The 15,603-nt window shown below is 45.4% G+C and overlaps 1 protein-coding gene across 1 annotated transcript in view; it reads right to left on the reverse strand.

The window, feature by feature from the left end:
• The window catches only part of GUCA1C (guanylate cyclase activator 1C), a 169,894-nt gene that overhangs the window by 24,498 nt on the left and 129,793 nt on the right, over positions 1–15,603 (reverse strand). Inside the window, exon 3 of the mRNA XM_075589542.1 lies at positions 14,901–14,988. Within this exon, the coding sequence (XP_075445657.1) occupies positions 14,901–14,988 (88 nt within the window). The remainder of the gene's footprint in view (positions 1–14,900; positions 14,989–15,603) is intronic.

Here is a 15,603-nt window from a genome sequence, read left to right on the forward strand (position 1 = left end):
GCTCATATTATGGGCACGGTGTGCCACTGTACCAATTAATTGGTTTATTGTCATTTTTTTTCCATTCAAATTAAATGTCTTTTATTTTGGTGCTGGTTAGTCGCTAGTAGTTAGTTGCCTTAGTGGTTAGCCGCTAAGGTAATAAATCTGCTTTTATTTTATTTTTTATAATACAGTATTGTAGCAGGGGGTCTCTGGAGCTGAACCGCATTGATTTCAGCCTCGGCGTCCCCCTGCTTCCTGAGTTACAGGCCCCATTATGGGGTGCCAGTATCCCCCAGCTTTGTTTAAATCTCCCGATCACATAGGCCATGACGAGGGAGAATTTAAACATGGCCACTGGGATACCGGCACCCCATAGCGGAGCCTGTAACTTGGGAAGCAGAGGGTCCCCGGGGCTGAAATCAATGCAATTCAGCTCCGGAGACCCCACTGCAACAATAATGTTATAAAAATAAAAGCCCCGCGATTTTCTTTTAGACTGAATCAATCACTCTACATGCGTGCCTCTATCCCTTAATGTGTGTGTGTCTTACAGACAGATACAGCCCAGTAGGATTCACACAGCGTGAGTCCCTTTCAAGCACAGGGACCCCCGCTGTGTTAATCCGATGGGCCATTAAGTCTCCCAACCTGCACTGCATGGTGCGGCTTGGGTTCAATTGCGGGGAGTGCCAGGCTGAAGCACCAGAATTGGAGACTGCATCTGTATAGAATCCATGGAGATTCAGTCTTTATAAACCTGTCATTGGCCAACAATTGGCTGTGAAACATCATGTAATCGCACTTATGTTAAATCAGATGACATAGTTATATATGAGAAAACTAGCATATAAAAACAAGCTACTGTACATATCTACTACAAAATATCTATAAGCAATATTTACCCTAAGTGACACAAATACTCTTATTTTAATATATAGAGCAAATTAAAATATCAAATATACCTAATATGTGAAAGCACAACGAGTGAGAGTTGTATATGCGCCAAGAGAGGTGTGAAACATGTTCGAGTACTACTCTTTCCCTAGCTAAGGTTCGTTATGTGCTAATAAAATTGTTTTTATTTTCTAAGCAGTCTAGACCTTTTTCAAGATTATTTGGCTGGAGCACGCTAATGGGACCACTATTTTCAAGTATTTCATGAGGATTCAGTGAGTACTTGAATACTAGGGGCTGACTGGCACAGTACATGTGATTTTCATTTTCATACCTACACACTACTGTAACTGCACTATATGCGTTCAATGCATCTTCCAGTTATCTGTGACAATAGGGTTAATCCCTCATGTGACTTATCTGTGACGGTAGGGGGTAGCGAGGCTCTCAATAAAGGTCAAGCCCATGAATGGTTACCCCTGGACCGTGTATTAGGGTTCAAGAGTGTCAGCTCTTGAGCCCAGCAACTGTACATGCATAATGTGTAATTGTGCGACAATAAAGATTGTATGTGTTTTTGCCTTTTCAGGGATGCCAGCAAGCAGGTATTGCTAGGGTATGAGTTTCAAGGGGGGTTTTGCGGACAACTTGTTGTCAGAATGTGCCTAGGAAGTTGGGGTTCCGGAGTTGTCGGTTCCCCTAAAAATGTATCTGAGAATCATGCTTGGTTCTTGGATACATGTAGGCATATTGTCCCGGAAATATCTCCCCTTGAAAATGCTTGCGCGACTCACCGCTAGGGTTCCCTGCTTCAGCACAGCCCAGAAAGGTAAATGGGGCATATGGATGCAGAGTGTCCCAGTAACTATGAGGGGTCCCTAGGTTAAGGGGGATACCCAGCTAATGCCCAGGTAGCCCAGAACCTGTATTGGGGTTCATGGGCACCCCAACCATAATTATGAGGTTGTGAGGGGACTCTTAGGGTCCAGTCAAAGTCTATGAGATAATGTGTGGGGAATAAAGGCCAGCAGAAAATAAAGTGCAGCTTTCTATTTTATTCCTCATACCCAGAGAATTAGGAGATATAAAAGTATATTTTTATTCACATTGTGTTTAGTATAAAATGTACTGTTGTGCACAGTAAATGAGCTGGGACTTCCAGAACCAATGTTCCGACAGGCTACCAGGGCTACCAAGTTGCGTGTGTCACAGCCGTCGCGTCACTTCCGCTATCGCGTCACGGCTGAGGGCGGAAGTTCCCAATGGAAGAGATCTAAAATCGAGTTCTGCCAGTCCTTCAGAGCTTGTTCTCTCTCTTCAAACGCCCTCAGCCGTGACGCGATAGCGGAAGTGACGCGACGGCTGTGACACACGCGGAAGAGAATTCTGTATGCTGTGAAGCTGCCTACACCTACACCATTATACAACGAGCTGCGGTTCTCTCCCCCACCCGATTTATACATGGCGAATGTGAGTGTGATATACTCGTGTTATTTGTATGCTTAATACATTATTGGAATAGTATGCACTATTGTGGCTTTTCTTCTTATCCATACATATCCGTGCCTTGAGGGATTTCCCTGCTACCATTTAAAGGGCTCCAGTCAGAGAGAGAGAAGGATCTCTGACACGTGATATTTTCTACGATCTATGTGAGTTCGATTCTATAGATTACATCTACTTACACAGTGTTTACCATCTGCACTAAACACTGAGACCATGCTCCAGGTCTTGAGGGTTTCCTGTGAGTATGCCGGCAACAGTGAGATGTCTCTCCCCAACCCCTCAGGCTCGAGGAGAAACATTTGCCGGTCATGCCCCATATAGCGCAGCTGGCAAAGGAAGCTGGATGCCAGCTGGCACCACTGCGGAGAAGGGTCTGTGTATAGGTATCTCTGCAGGTATTGGAGGTGGAAGGTGTGCACCTGAGAGCACACACACACACAATTCCCTATCTGCCCTCTCCCAGAGGGAGGTACGTAACACCCGCAGAGACCCAATGCATTCCCATCCAGAGAAAGTCCAGCAACTTCCTCTGGATCTTGGTGATGAATTCAGGGGTCGGACTAAGGGTGATCAGCTGGTGCCACAGCTGAGAGGCCACCATCTGGTTGATCACCAGAGTCCTTCCCCTGAGGGAAAGCATTTTCGCGAGTCCCTTCCACAATCCCAGACGAGTGGGGACACGTTCCTCTAACTCTGTCCAATTCTCTGGGACTGGGCGAAAGTGGAAAGGTAGACTCCCAGATACTTTATTGCATCTGCCTCCCATGACATATTATGAAATGTGTGAGGCAAGGAGTCTACCTGTATGGAACCGTCTTAAAGGCCTGAGCATTTAGACCAGTTGATCTGAACTGAGGAGGCCGCAGTATAAACCTCCTGGCACTCTTGTTCCCACTCCAGATCAACTAGGTCCTGGGCCACGAGGAGTACGTCATCAGCGTAGGCTGAAAGGACAACCTGCATGTCTGGTTCTCTTATGTGACTGTGAGGGGGTATCCAGGCCAATAATTAAGGTATTATGCCTGGCTGGGTGCCCCTGAGCCATAATGGGGAGTTTGAAGTGTCTCTGCAACCCAGTTATGGCCTGTGCACTGTATTTCAATAAAGATGTGTGTGTGTTTTACTGTTCCAGGAGTGCTAACCAGCGGAGATTCTCAGGGCATGAGGTTCAGGGGGGATTTTACGGTAAAATGTTGTCAGTGTGTGTTTGGGTAGAAGGGGGCCAGACTTGCTGGTTACCCCGAAACATGAACCCAGGAATCCGACCAGATCCATGGAGACATGAAGACACAGACCACCGGACAAAATCCTCCCTAGGAAGCAGTTTGCAGCTCATTGCCAGATCTCCCTGCTCCAGCACAGACCCAAACAGTAAGACCGGGCAGGGGGAAATCACATTCCAGGGTCCCACGGTATATGCTCAAACCCCCAGAATTTAGTGTAGAGGTTCGGTATCTCTCCCACCATTTATAAGGTGCTGAGAGTAAAAATGTTTTTAAATTCAGCGCTTGAAGAATAAAAGCGGCTGTTTGCTAACTTTTGTTAGGAAGCTCCTAGCGCTCTGAAACTTGCTGTGCGCGTAGTTCAGGGAGAAACATGGAAACACCCATAGCGTAATTTGTATATGTTTTAATAAAAATTGAATGGAAGTCCCCCTCAAATAGTGTATCAAACATGTTGGGCACATTTGGGTTTTCATTCAGACCACCAGAGACCGGGAATTACTCATTTATTGTAGCCCTCACTTAGTATGCGTCTAGTGACTCACTAAATGAGCTGAGAATGTGGAGCTCCAGACTTCTAAGACATCCCACTGGCCCGGTGCCACGATGTCTGTAAAAGTCTGTGGTTGAAAGGGCTCAGTGTCCACAAGGTGTTAGTTTGGGAGTGTTTCCTCAAGTATTCCCATCCTAGTGTAAAGTCCTGGCAGTTTGGAAAATGGTGGCCAGCCCAGACTTGGTGTCGCCAGGTAGAAGGGCTGGGTCTCATATGCTAAGGAGCAAAGGTGCTAGGTTGGCGCATGCCCTTAGCAGAATGAGAAGCCCCCTCTTCCAGGTTTCTAAAGTATTGGCAACTCAAGGATAGGTGGGAAAAATTATTCCCACGGAGGGATTGGCTGCACTGGTTAGGTATAGGGATTTAAACTCTGTAAGAATTCCTGCAGCCCATTGGGAATCAGATTCATCTAAGGATTCATGACAGATTCATCCAAGATTAACAAGACTCATGCAAGAGCCCTCTAAATTTCGTAAGGGTTAAAGATTCCAAGTGCCATTGAAGCAGTGGCAGAACAAATGAAGCAGCTCCGTCGAAGTACACAGCAGTTGCAGTTAGCGCTGTTGACCGTGGACACTTCCAAGCAGTTTCGCAAGCAACTCCTGCTTCTGGGAAATTGCTCCTAAAGACTTTGTTTTACAACTTTTCGTTCTGGAAATAAATTATTTAGTTTGCCCCCGTCCCAGTAAGTGTAACATTGTGTGTATGTCCATTCGTGAAATAAATCACAATTTATTTTATCTCCTTGCTTTGCTCAATCATATGATCCCGGGTATAAATGTGTTAAAAGTGCTTGTCTCCCGTGACATCTTAGCACTAGCCCGGTGAGCCTTCTCCTCAATAGACAAAGGAAAGGCTCGATGGCTAGCGCGTTGAGTTGATCGGACAAGGGGCAACCTTGACGTACTCCTCTACCTATGCTAAGGGTGCAGTCAGGGACCAATTGATTTTAATCAAACACTCTGCAGAGGTGTACAGCATTTTCAGATAGCCCACAAAATGATGTACGCATGCAGAGTGGCTATGAGATATCGGTGATCCACCCTGTCAAACGTCTTCTCTTGATTTAGGGAGAGAAAGGCGGGAGACAGACCAGTCCTGCGAGCATAGTGCAGCAAACCCTGAACCAGAAAGATATTATCAAAGATGGTCCGGGATCGTATGGTCGGGGTGAATCACCTCTGCCAGTACAAAGTTGAGCCTCAGCGAGATGGCTTTGGCCATGATCTTATAGTCCATGCATAGCAGCAAGACCGGTCACCAGTTTTTGATTTGATGGAGATCCCCCTTCTTGCCAGCAACGTCAATACTGCCCGTCTACAAGAAAGGGGCATCTCACCGGCCTTGAGATCTTCTTCAAGGACATATTGGAAGTTAGGTCCCAGAAGGATCGGAAGAACTCTATGGTCAGCCCGTCCAGCCCCGGAGATTTATGGTAGGGCATGAGACAAACGGCGTCAGAGAGCTCAGCTAGAGTAAGAGGCTTATCCAGCCTCTCTGTGTCACCCTTGCTGACCATTGCAAGTCCCTCTCATAGCATTGTGCAGGCATCTGGATCGATGGGATCCGGAGAGAACAATTTGGAATAAAACATCCGGGCCTTAACCCAGATGCTCTCCGGATCCATCAGAGGTGAACCGTCATCGTCTAGAAGGCAGGTGATGTGCCTTTGGTTACCCTTTTTTCACGTAGGAGAGTACCTTGATCCTGCGGAGACCATCCTTACAGCCATAAACATACAGCTCGCAGATGTGCAAAGCCATTATTTTTGTGTGTCAGGAGTACTGCTTGTACCAGCCACAGAGGCAATTCCTTTTGAGACCTGGTACTCTCGCTGCTGGTTTACAAATTTCCGGACTTGGAGATACTCCAAGCTTCCAGAAATCTTGGCCCTGTGGTTGGACCTCATATGCGCCTGGAGAGAGCTTTTTTTCTGTCCATAGAGGGTGTTCTCTAGGAAACGTGTGAGTTCTCTAGCGGTGATGACTGGTTTATCCCCAGGCTCCTCCTGGCTGAGGAGTTTGATATCCCTGCCCTCCTTTGCAGGGACTAGCCTCCTCAGCTTGATCTTAAAGGACTTCCCACTTTGTGTCTGAGCAGGAGAGTCCATTTCACCCTCTATGGTGGGACCTGAGGGTGGTACTGATTGAGCCATATTGGGGCCACATTGGGGAGTGGCTGCAGGGGGTGGCATCCCCGGTATTATTGGGAGACACAGATGTACTGCTGCCTGTGCAACCTGAATGTCGCAGGGCTCGGTAGTTTCTTGGGGAGGGATCTCTACATTGAGACTCTTCAAGGTATTAATTGAAGGGCCCACTTGATCCCCCTCCTCCATATCCACCTCACCACCTGCTTCATTCTCCCCCTCAGCACCACCCCCAGTATCCTGAATGGGAGTTAATCTCATGGCATCTCCCTCCACAGGTGGATGCTCCTGAGGCGATATAGTTGCCCCAGGATAGCCACCGGTAAGTGGCAGTGGAAGGATAACCATGGAGCTGTCCCCAAATGTCACCTCATAAGGGACAACAAGCACCCATTCAGCAGGGGTATTGTTGGGGACCCCCTTATAGTCCAGGTGCAGGCCTCCATGCATTTCGGCAGTAGCCTGCAGTTCATTCCCTGACCCCTGGGGGGGCTTCCTCATTCCCTTACTCTATCTCCAGACCATCGTCCACTATTACCCCTGCAGGGTCTGGAGGGAGAGGTGTGTGGTCTGGCACCGGTTCAGTCACCAGCTGTTTAACGTGGCTGGGTGATGTATACGGGCCAGACAATGCCACCTGGTAAGGAGGCGATGTTTCGCTCATCTTTTTTCTTGCTCTGAAGAGAGATGCCTCATGTAAAAGCACCTCCCATTCCTCAGTCATCCCCCGATTTTAGTTTTTCTCTTCCTCTTTCTGGGAATGTCACTCCCAGAAGAGGAAGCGCCACTTGCTGTCAATGCCACACCACTAAGGGTGCTTATAATGGGAGCAGGGTGTGTTTTGAGACAGCAGTGACCTCGGGGACCAAGGTGGCATGCTTCCCCTTCTTCCATGTAGCTGTAGCAGTATGTTTTGCCACAGCCACTTATGTTAGTAACTGAGAAGAAGGAGGTTTGGAGGCTGCCTTTGTTGGTAGGAGCAGCAGCCTCCTTTGAGCTCCCTGCAGGGACCTTTTTCTGTGATGGGCTCAGCGGGGCAGGGTGCTATAACATGAGGTGCTCTGTGCTGAAGAGTGTGAGGTGCTAGGTGCTGGAGCCCGGGTTGTTGACTTTGATAGCCCCCGGGTGCAGCACTTGCGAGCATGCCCCAGCTCCTTGAATAAGAAGCACCTCACTTCTTCAGTACTGTAAAACCCTCGGTACAGCACCCCCTCAAAGAGAACCTCAAAGGATCCCACGATAGTATCTGCACCCTGAGGCAGCTGCAGCTGCACCTGCACCTGCCCCTTATAAGAGAACACATGTTTTAGTGCTCTCTCTGCAGCCCAGCGGTATTTTAATAATGGGAGACTAAATGCAACCAATATGTATTAGTCACAAATGTTAAGGAAACTCACATTTTCCATAAATTCAATGGGTGGTGGAGAGAACCGCCGATAGAAGGGTGGTGGAGTGTAAGGCTGCTGCCCGGTGCTTCCTTTCACTTACACCTCACAGTGTAGTTCCGCATCAGTCTCTGCGGTCGCGTCACTTCCGGTTTCGCGTCACAGGTGAGGGCAGGAAGCCAAAATGGGTCTGGTGTCAGCAGTAGATTGCCAGTCCTTCAGTGAGCAGATTCTCTCCAAACTCTAACTCTACGTGTTTCGCACACTGCTTCGTCAGGAGTATCTGATACTCCTGACGAAGCAGTGTGCGAAACACGTAGAGTTAGAGTTTGGAGAGAATCTGCTCACTGAAGGACTGGCAATCTACTGCTGACACCAGACCCATTTTGGCTTCCTGCCCTCACCTGTGACGCGAAACCGGAAGTGACGCGACCGCAGAGACTGATGCGGAACTACACTGTGAGGTGTAAGTGAAAGGAAGCACCGGGCAGCAGCCTTACACTCCACCACCCTTCTATCGGCGGTTCTCTCCACCACCCATTGAATTTATGGAAAATGTGAGTTTCCTTAACATTTGTGACTAATACACATTTATAGTTTATACAGTATGCACTATTTGTGGTTTCTTTCACTTGCATATCATCCACTCCACTGAGAGGCATCCTGACCCCAGCTACACAAAGGGCTCCAGTCAGAGAGAGATGGATCTCTGACATGCAGTAATACAATACGATTTTTGTGAGTTCATTTCATTTATTGATTATCTTTTTAGCAGTGATCTACCATCTGCACTATATATTTTTTTATTTTTTCACATATCACGAACTTATCCTGCGCTCCTCCTCAACCCCAAGAAAAGAAAATTCTACATCCTGGGACTTGGAACTGTCCCACCAGAGGAAGTTGAGCTGCACTTGTACACTTTTATTTCTATTATCACTTTGTGGTGTAAGGTTTATTGTGTGTATCTAAGGTGTGTCACTAATTACACCAATCTAATATTAATTGGGAAGCGCCCAGTCCATCCACATTCCCCACTCCCCCACCCACTGTCACATACTTATTCTCTATATACCCATTGTGGTATTTTCTATATCACACTGCCTGTCTGGGACTTGTTGTCATTTTGGGACTTCCTGACGGTTTGGCGCCATCTAGCGCGACGCAACTAAGACACTATCGGACGCCATCTGATGACGTCAGACGCCACTGTGCACGTGTCTGGAAGTGAAGGAGCTCCTCCGAGACTGCAGTGATATCGCCAGAGACCAGGAGTGATCTCCAGAGGCGAGCTGATCCACGCGAGCCTCTGCCACTGCTGTAAGAGGAAAAGATCTGCAAGTCCTGCATTGCGAGGGTGATCGGCTGTCTACAGATGGGTAACATGTCCCAAACATATCATGCTGTGTGATTATATAATTGATGTACATGCAATACTCACCCTTTAATTATAAATTGCTTTTATAAATATATTACACTATGAGGTTTTTGTTTTTGCGCTGTTCTCTTTCTTTTTTCTGTATTAGCCTGGAGCGCTGAGCCCTCTATTTGAACAGCTGCATCAAACCTCATCCTTACAAGGTTGTATTCACATTTATTTTGTTTTTGAATCACTTCACTTTTATATTATCCATATATGAGTGCAGTTTTTTGTTATTTCAATAAACCTACACGCGACAGCAAGTAATCAAAGTAAACCACAACTAGATTATGCAAAGCCAACCCTTTGCACATATTGATCAAAAGCCCCAGGCTGCAAAAAAATCCTGTCAATACAAACGCAAAAACAGCACTAAGAGGCAGGACACAGACAGGCAGGCAAACAACACAGGGCACAGACAGGAGACACAGGCAGGTAGGCGTCCGAGGACACAAGCAGACAGAAGACACAAGGAACACAGCCTCACCTGTCTCTGCTCCATGCTTTTTCTCTGCTCTTTGGCCCCATCCCTAGGCTCCTACAGGTGCGCCGACGAGTATTCTAAAACTTGCCTTAAACTTGCCTTGGAAAAACTGGGGCTATCACCAACAAGATCCAGGTAAATGCTGGGTATATGATGCAACATTTCAGTGACATTTCTACAGAAACTAATGGCCCATCGGATTAACACAGCAGGGCAGTTTGAATGGGACTGCCAGGGAACCCCGCTGTTAATCTGATGGGCCATTAGTCTGTCTGCAGAAATGTCACTGAAATGTTGCAGCATGTACCCAGCATTGGTGATTGCCCCAGATTGTTTTAGAATACTTGTCGGCAATAAAATACCACCTCCTCCTGATTGGTTGCTGACAATCAGGATGGATCAAGCTGCCCAGTCCCTTAGCAGAAGCTCTGCTCTCTCCCTTTTGCACCGGTTCTGTGAACGGGGGAAATTTTAGGTCCCGGCTTGCACGAACCAGTGCGAACCGGCTGAATCCCACCAGTGGGTTTAGTGCTCACTGAGCAGGACCTTGCTTTGACTAGTGGTGCAGATGGTGGCAATGTTAGTGAGGAGCAGGTAGGTAGCTGGGTAACAGTTAGAAGCAGGGGCAATAGGAAGAGACAGGCCAGTTCTGAGCTGACCCATCCCAATAGATTTGCCATATTGAGTGAAGATATTGGGAGTGTCAGGGCAGAAATGGCAAGGCTGGGGGAGACTGATTCCTCTAGCAGCCAGGGGAACAGTTCCTCCAGCACAGAGGGGACTCCGGATGCTCAGATACCAAGAAAGATTGTGGTGGTAGGGGACTCCATTATTAGGAAGGTAGGTAGGGCAATCTGTTGCCATGACCGCATGAACTGAACAGTTTGTTGTCTCCCAGGTGCTCGGGTTAAGCACTTTGTGGCTCGGGTAGACAGATTGTTGGGAGGGGCTAGGATTGATCCGGTGGTCTTGGTACACGTTGGCACCAATGACAAAGTTAGAGAAAGATGGAGGGACCTAAAAAATTATTTCAGGGATCTAGGCCAAATGTTTAAGGCAAGGACCGCCAAGGTAGTATTTTCTGAAATACTACCAGTGCCACGCGCTACCGCAGGGAGACAGTCAGAGATTAGGGAGGTAAATACATAGCTAAAAAATGGTGTAGGAAGGAGGGTTTTTAGAGCACTGGGACTCCTTTTCTGAGAGGTTAAACACACAAAGAGGAGCGCAAAAGAAAGGCAGATCAATTCCACATATAAAACACTTTATAAACAATATAGATAAGTGTCACGTATGACACCCATCTAGCATGCGACCTGCATATGGGACAAGGGTTAATATTGACGCTCGCAAGCGCTCCCACTTTTCACCTCCGCAAAAGTCCGTCAAATGGACAATATCTCCTCTGCAGGATCAAGGATTAATATACAGCTCACAAACGGCCCCACTCTTCCCCTTTGCAAAGGTCCCTCAAATGAGTTATATCTCCCCTCAATCCGTCCCAATATACCACCAGCACCACGAACAGCACACAAGTGAGCACGGGACTTAGATATGCAACCAGGGCTACTCTAGCCACCCCACCTTTCTCCTCCAAGAACCAGTGAGTTAATATTAACCCCTACTCAATTGCAAATCAGATCTATCCACTGCCACCACCTGAGGGTATGCAAATATGATAAAAGATATCAGACTAACCATATTTTCCAGATCCCCAGGTCCCTCTTTATTATAGCAAAAACTATGCACTTGAACACACCAAAATCAGTCGTAGCAAAAATGTGTCTGAATCGTAATTACTCTCCCAGAGTGTGCAATCAGTTCATTCAGAGCCGAAAGCATTACTTATTAAATGTTTTAATATATAAAAATACAGTGTGTAGATTACAGAAAAGGTATTACAAAAAGCATACTGTTACAATACAAGGCAGCACACACCCAAAGAATGGACAGTAGCTCCCACACTGATATTATAATATTAAACTGGATAATTAGATGTAGGTGAAAGAAACTGGGTATAAGATCTGCTCAAAACCTCTGATGAGGACATGTTTCCAAATGTCCTCTTGTTCCAACGTTACACATCCAAAGTCCAGAAGGAGCAGGATCACCCCAGAATAGAGAAAAACACAATATAGTGTACACTGTCTATATAAATGATGATGATATGATACTAAGCTTGGCCGATATGCCAGCCCACTTACTAGAGAGAAAGTCAAATAAAGCTCATCAAATCAGAGGTTGTAATGTGTCTTCTTGCTGCTGGTATGCCTTTAAGATCCCAGGTCTGTATGTGATCTGGTATGGCTGTATTCCCCAAGTGCTGCATGTGAATGTTATCCTCAAGACAAAAAAGGAGATATAGTGTATTCCAAAAGACACAACGTTTTAGTGGGCTATTACACAGAATACTCACACTTCTATTACATAAAGGCAGACCCCATTAGGATTCACACAGCAGGGACCCCTGCTGTGTTACTCCGGTGGGCCATTTGTCTGCAACTGACCACCACGCATCATGGGATCTACCCAGGAATTTGTTAAAATGATGGCTGTTGAATCTGTAAGTACAGTAATAGCCAAACCATTACATTTAATATTCAGGGACTCCATTTCCATAGGCTTAGTACCACAAGACTGGCGTAAAGCAGATGTGGTGTCTATATTTAAAAAGGGAGCTAGATCACAACCAGGAAATTACAGACCTGTAATAGAGGGGAAGCTACTTGAAGGTTTATTATGGGATTATATTCAGGAATACCTAATGGAATTGTTTTTATAAGTGTAACCCTGCTTCCCCCCCTTCCCCAAGACTCTACGGTGGTGTCTAGGGTGCATGAGGACGAATTACATGCGGTGTGGTGCGTACCTGTGAGGAACAGGAGGGCCTGAGCTTCCCGCGATGTTGCGGGGGAGCCAGGACCGGGCTTCTGGGGTGGTAGCCTCCATGATCTCTTAGTGGTGCAGCGCCTCCATCTTCTATACTCCCAGGAATATGGGACAGGACCCGGTATAGAAGAACCCCTTGGGTCCCAAGGTAGTACTTTCCAAGTCACACACAGTCTTTGAGGATAATGAATAGTCTCTTTTATTGACAGAGCAACAATATCCCAACAATAGTGGCTTCCAACAGCCGCAACAACAATAGCCAGGACGGGTTATTACGCCGCTCGCCTTCCACCCAGATAATTCCTCCTCTCCTTCCCTCCAAGTCGCTCCTCCGGCAGGATGGTCTGGGCTAGGGCTTCAATACCCCGTGGCGCACCCCCGAGGTTAGCCTCGCGGTGGGTCTTGGATTCTCCCCATCACCCCTGGCAGTGGGGTGAGGGCATTGGTCCACCAAGTCTATAATTCTATCAGCTCTACTAAAGGACGCTGAATCTTTCCGCTCTTTTCTCTCCTGCACTCTGCGCAGGGGAGACCGTAGTCTCCTCCAAATCCTCGGACCGATCCGCAGGATTCCTTGACTCATAGCATATTAACTGCACTGCATACTCCCGGCATAACTAATCGGCAACTCCAGACGCTCGATATCACTCTTAACTCTCTAACTCTACTCACCGGAGTTGGCTGCTAAATATAGAGCTAGCCCCACCCCTCGTGATGTCAACAGGACCTCTCCTCTTGCTCACGCCTGCAGCAGAGTCCAGGCCTGCGTCTACCATTCAGGATAGGGCTATGAAGGGGGAAAACCCATGATGATTACTGGTGCCTGATCTTAACAGGACTTACCACAGCAGAAGGAAGATAGGTATAGCCTGTGCTGTGTACAGGGGGCTACATAAGTAATAGTCACCATGGGTTTATGAAGTATAGATCATGCCAAACTAACCATAATTTTTTCTTTGAGGAGTTAAGTAAAAATTTTGACCAGGGTAATGCAGTTTATGTGGTCTACTTATATTTTGCAAAGGCCTTTGATACGGTTCCACACAAGAGTCTAGTGTACAAAATAAAACAAATTGGACTATATATATGCACCTGGATTGAAAACTGGTTGAAGGATAGACAACAGAGTGTTGTCATAAATGGAACTTTTTCAGGTTGGTCTAAAGTTGTGAGTGGAGTACCTCCGGGATCTGTACTGGGTCCCCTGCTTTTTAACTTGTTTATTAATGACCTTGAGGTTGGCATAGAGAGCAAATTCTCCATCTTTGCTGATGACACTAAATTGTGTAAGGAACTGTAGTAGAATCAGAGCAGGATGTCATTTCTCTACAGAGGGACTTGGAGAGACTGGCAACTTGGGCAGGTAAATGGCAGGTGTGGTTTAATACAGATAAATTAAAGTTTATGCATTTGGGAAGCAAGAATAAACAGACGACTTACAAATTAAATGGGGATAAATGAGGGGAATATTTGATGGAGAAGGATTTAGGTGTGCTTGAAGACAGCAGGCTTAGCAATTGTGCCCAAAGTCATGCAGTAGCTACAAAGGCAAACACGATCTTATGTTGCATTAAAAGTGCAATGGTTCAAAGTGAACATAATGATGCCCCTTTATATAGCATTAGTAAGACCACACCTTGAATATGAAGCACAATTTTGGGCACCACTCCTTAGAAAAGACATTATGGAAGTAGAGAGAGTGCAGAGAAGAGCCACCAAATTAATAAAGGGAATGGACAATCTAACTTATGAGGAGAGGCTAGCTAAATTAGATGTATTTACAATAGAAAAGAGGCGGCTAAGAGGGGATATGATAACTACATATAAATATATATATAATTATTTAGCCCAATGGTAGTACAAAGGACACAGGGTCATCCCTTAAGGTTTGAGGAGAGGAGACTTCACCAGCAACAAGTAAAGGGTTATGTACAGTATGGGCAGTTCAAATGTGTAATTTATTTCCCATGGAGACTGTGATGGCAGATACAATAGATTTGTTCAATAAAAGGTTGGACATCTCTTTTAGAAAGGAAATGTATGCAGGGATATACCAAATAAGTAAACATGGGAAGGATGTTGATCCAGGGAGTAATCTGATTGCCATTATTTGGAGTCAGGAAGGAGTTTATTTTTCCCATTATGAGATATCATTGGATATTATTTCACTAGGGTTTTTTTTTTGCTTTCCTCTGGATCAATATAGTCTAAGTACAAATATAGGATAAAGTAAATGTCGTCTAAATTTAGCATAGGTTGAACTTGATGGGCGCATGTCTTTTTTCAACCTCATCTACGATGTAACTACTATGTAAATGTTCCAATGTCACATTTCTTTTTATTTAGCTAAACCAATTCTAAAACGTACAAACTGCATTTATAGTAATGATGGTAGATATATGTGTATTTTACCATCTCCATTGACATCAATCTTCTGAAACAACATAGCTGTGAATTCTTCAGGGTTCATACCTTGGTGACCATTTATAGCCTGAACTGCCTAGAATAGAAAAAATGCAGTATTTACTAATTATGAAGTTACAGTATATTGTATGAAACAATAAGTGAGTACATTAAGAGTTGGTGGTTAATTTTTTTGTTTGGACTAATTGACTATATTTATTCAGTAAGACAAGATTTTGAGGCCATGTGGTACCATTTATTTAGTCCAAATAAAACAAATTATCTTCCATTGAAGAATTTATTTTTGCATTAACTAGATTAACACACCTACAGTACCATAATCTATTTCTGAAATTAGTTTATTAGGAGTGATAAACTAAAAGGTTAAGACTATGGCTAAACATGAAAAAATATGAGTAGATAGAATCTTTTTTTAAATAACTGAAATTCATATTTTTTATTTATTTGTCAAATTGGGTGCAACATTCCACCCTTTAGTTTAATCAATTTAAAATCTGGTACATTTTGATAAATAACCCTCAAAATTCCAAGTTTTTGTCTGCCGAGAAACTTTTTTTCTGCTCTTTCATTTGCGTTTGCAACAAATATAAAGAACTTGCTATTCAAGTGAATTGCACTTGAGGCAACTGTGTTTACCCAGGGATTTTTGACAACTCAGATTTAGGGGTAAATTATATATTCTCGAAACGGT

The sequence above is a fragment of the Ascaphus truei genome, chromosome 3 (assembly GCF_040206685.1).
Source record: "Ascaphus truei isolate aAscTru1 chromosome 3, aAscTru1.hap1, whole genome shotgun sequence".
Classification (NCBI taxonomy): Eukaryota; Metazoa; Chordata; class Amphibia; order Anura; family Ascaphidae; genus Ascaphus; species Ascaphus truei.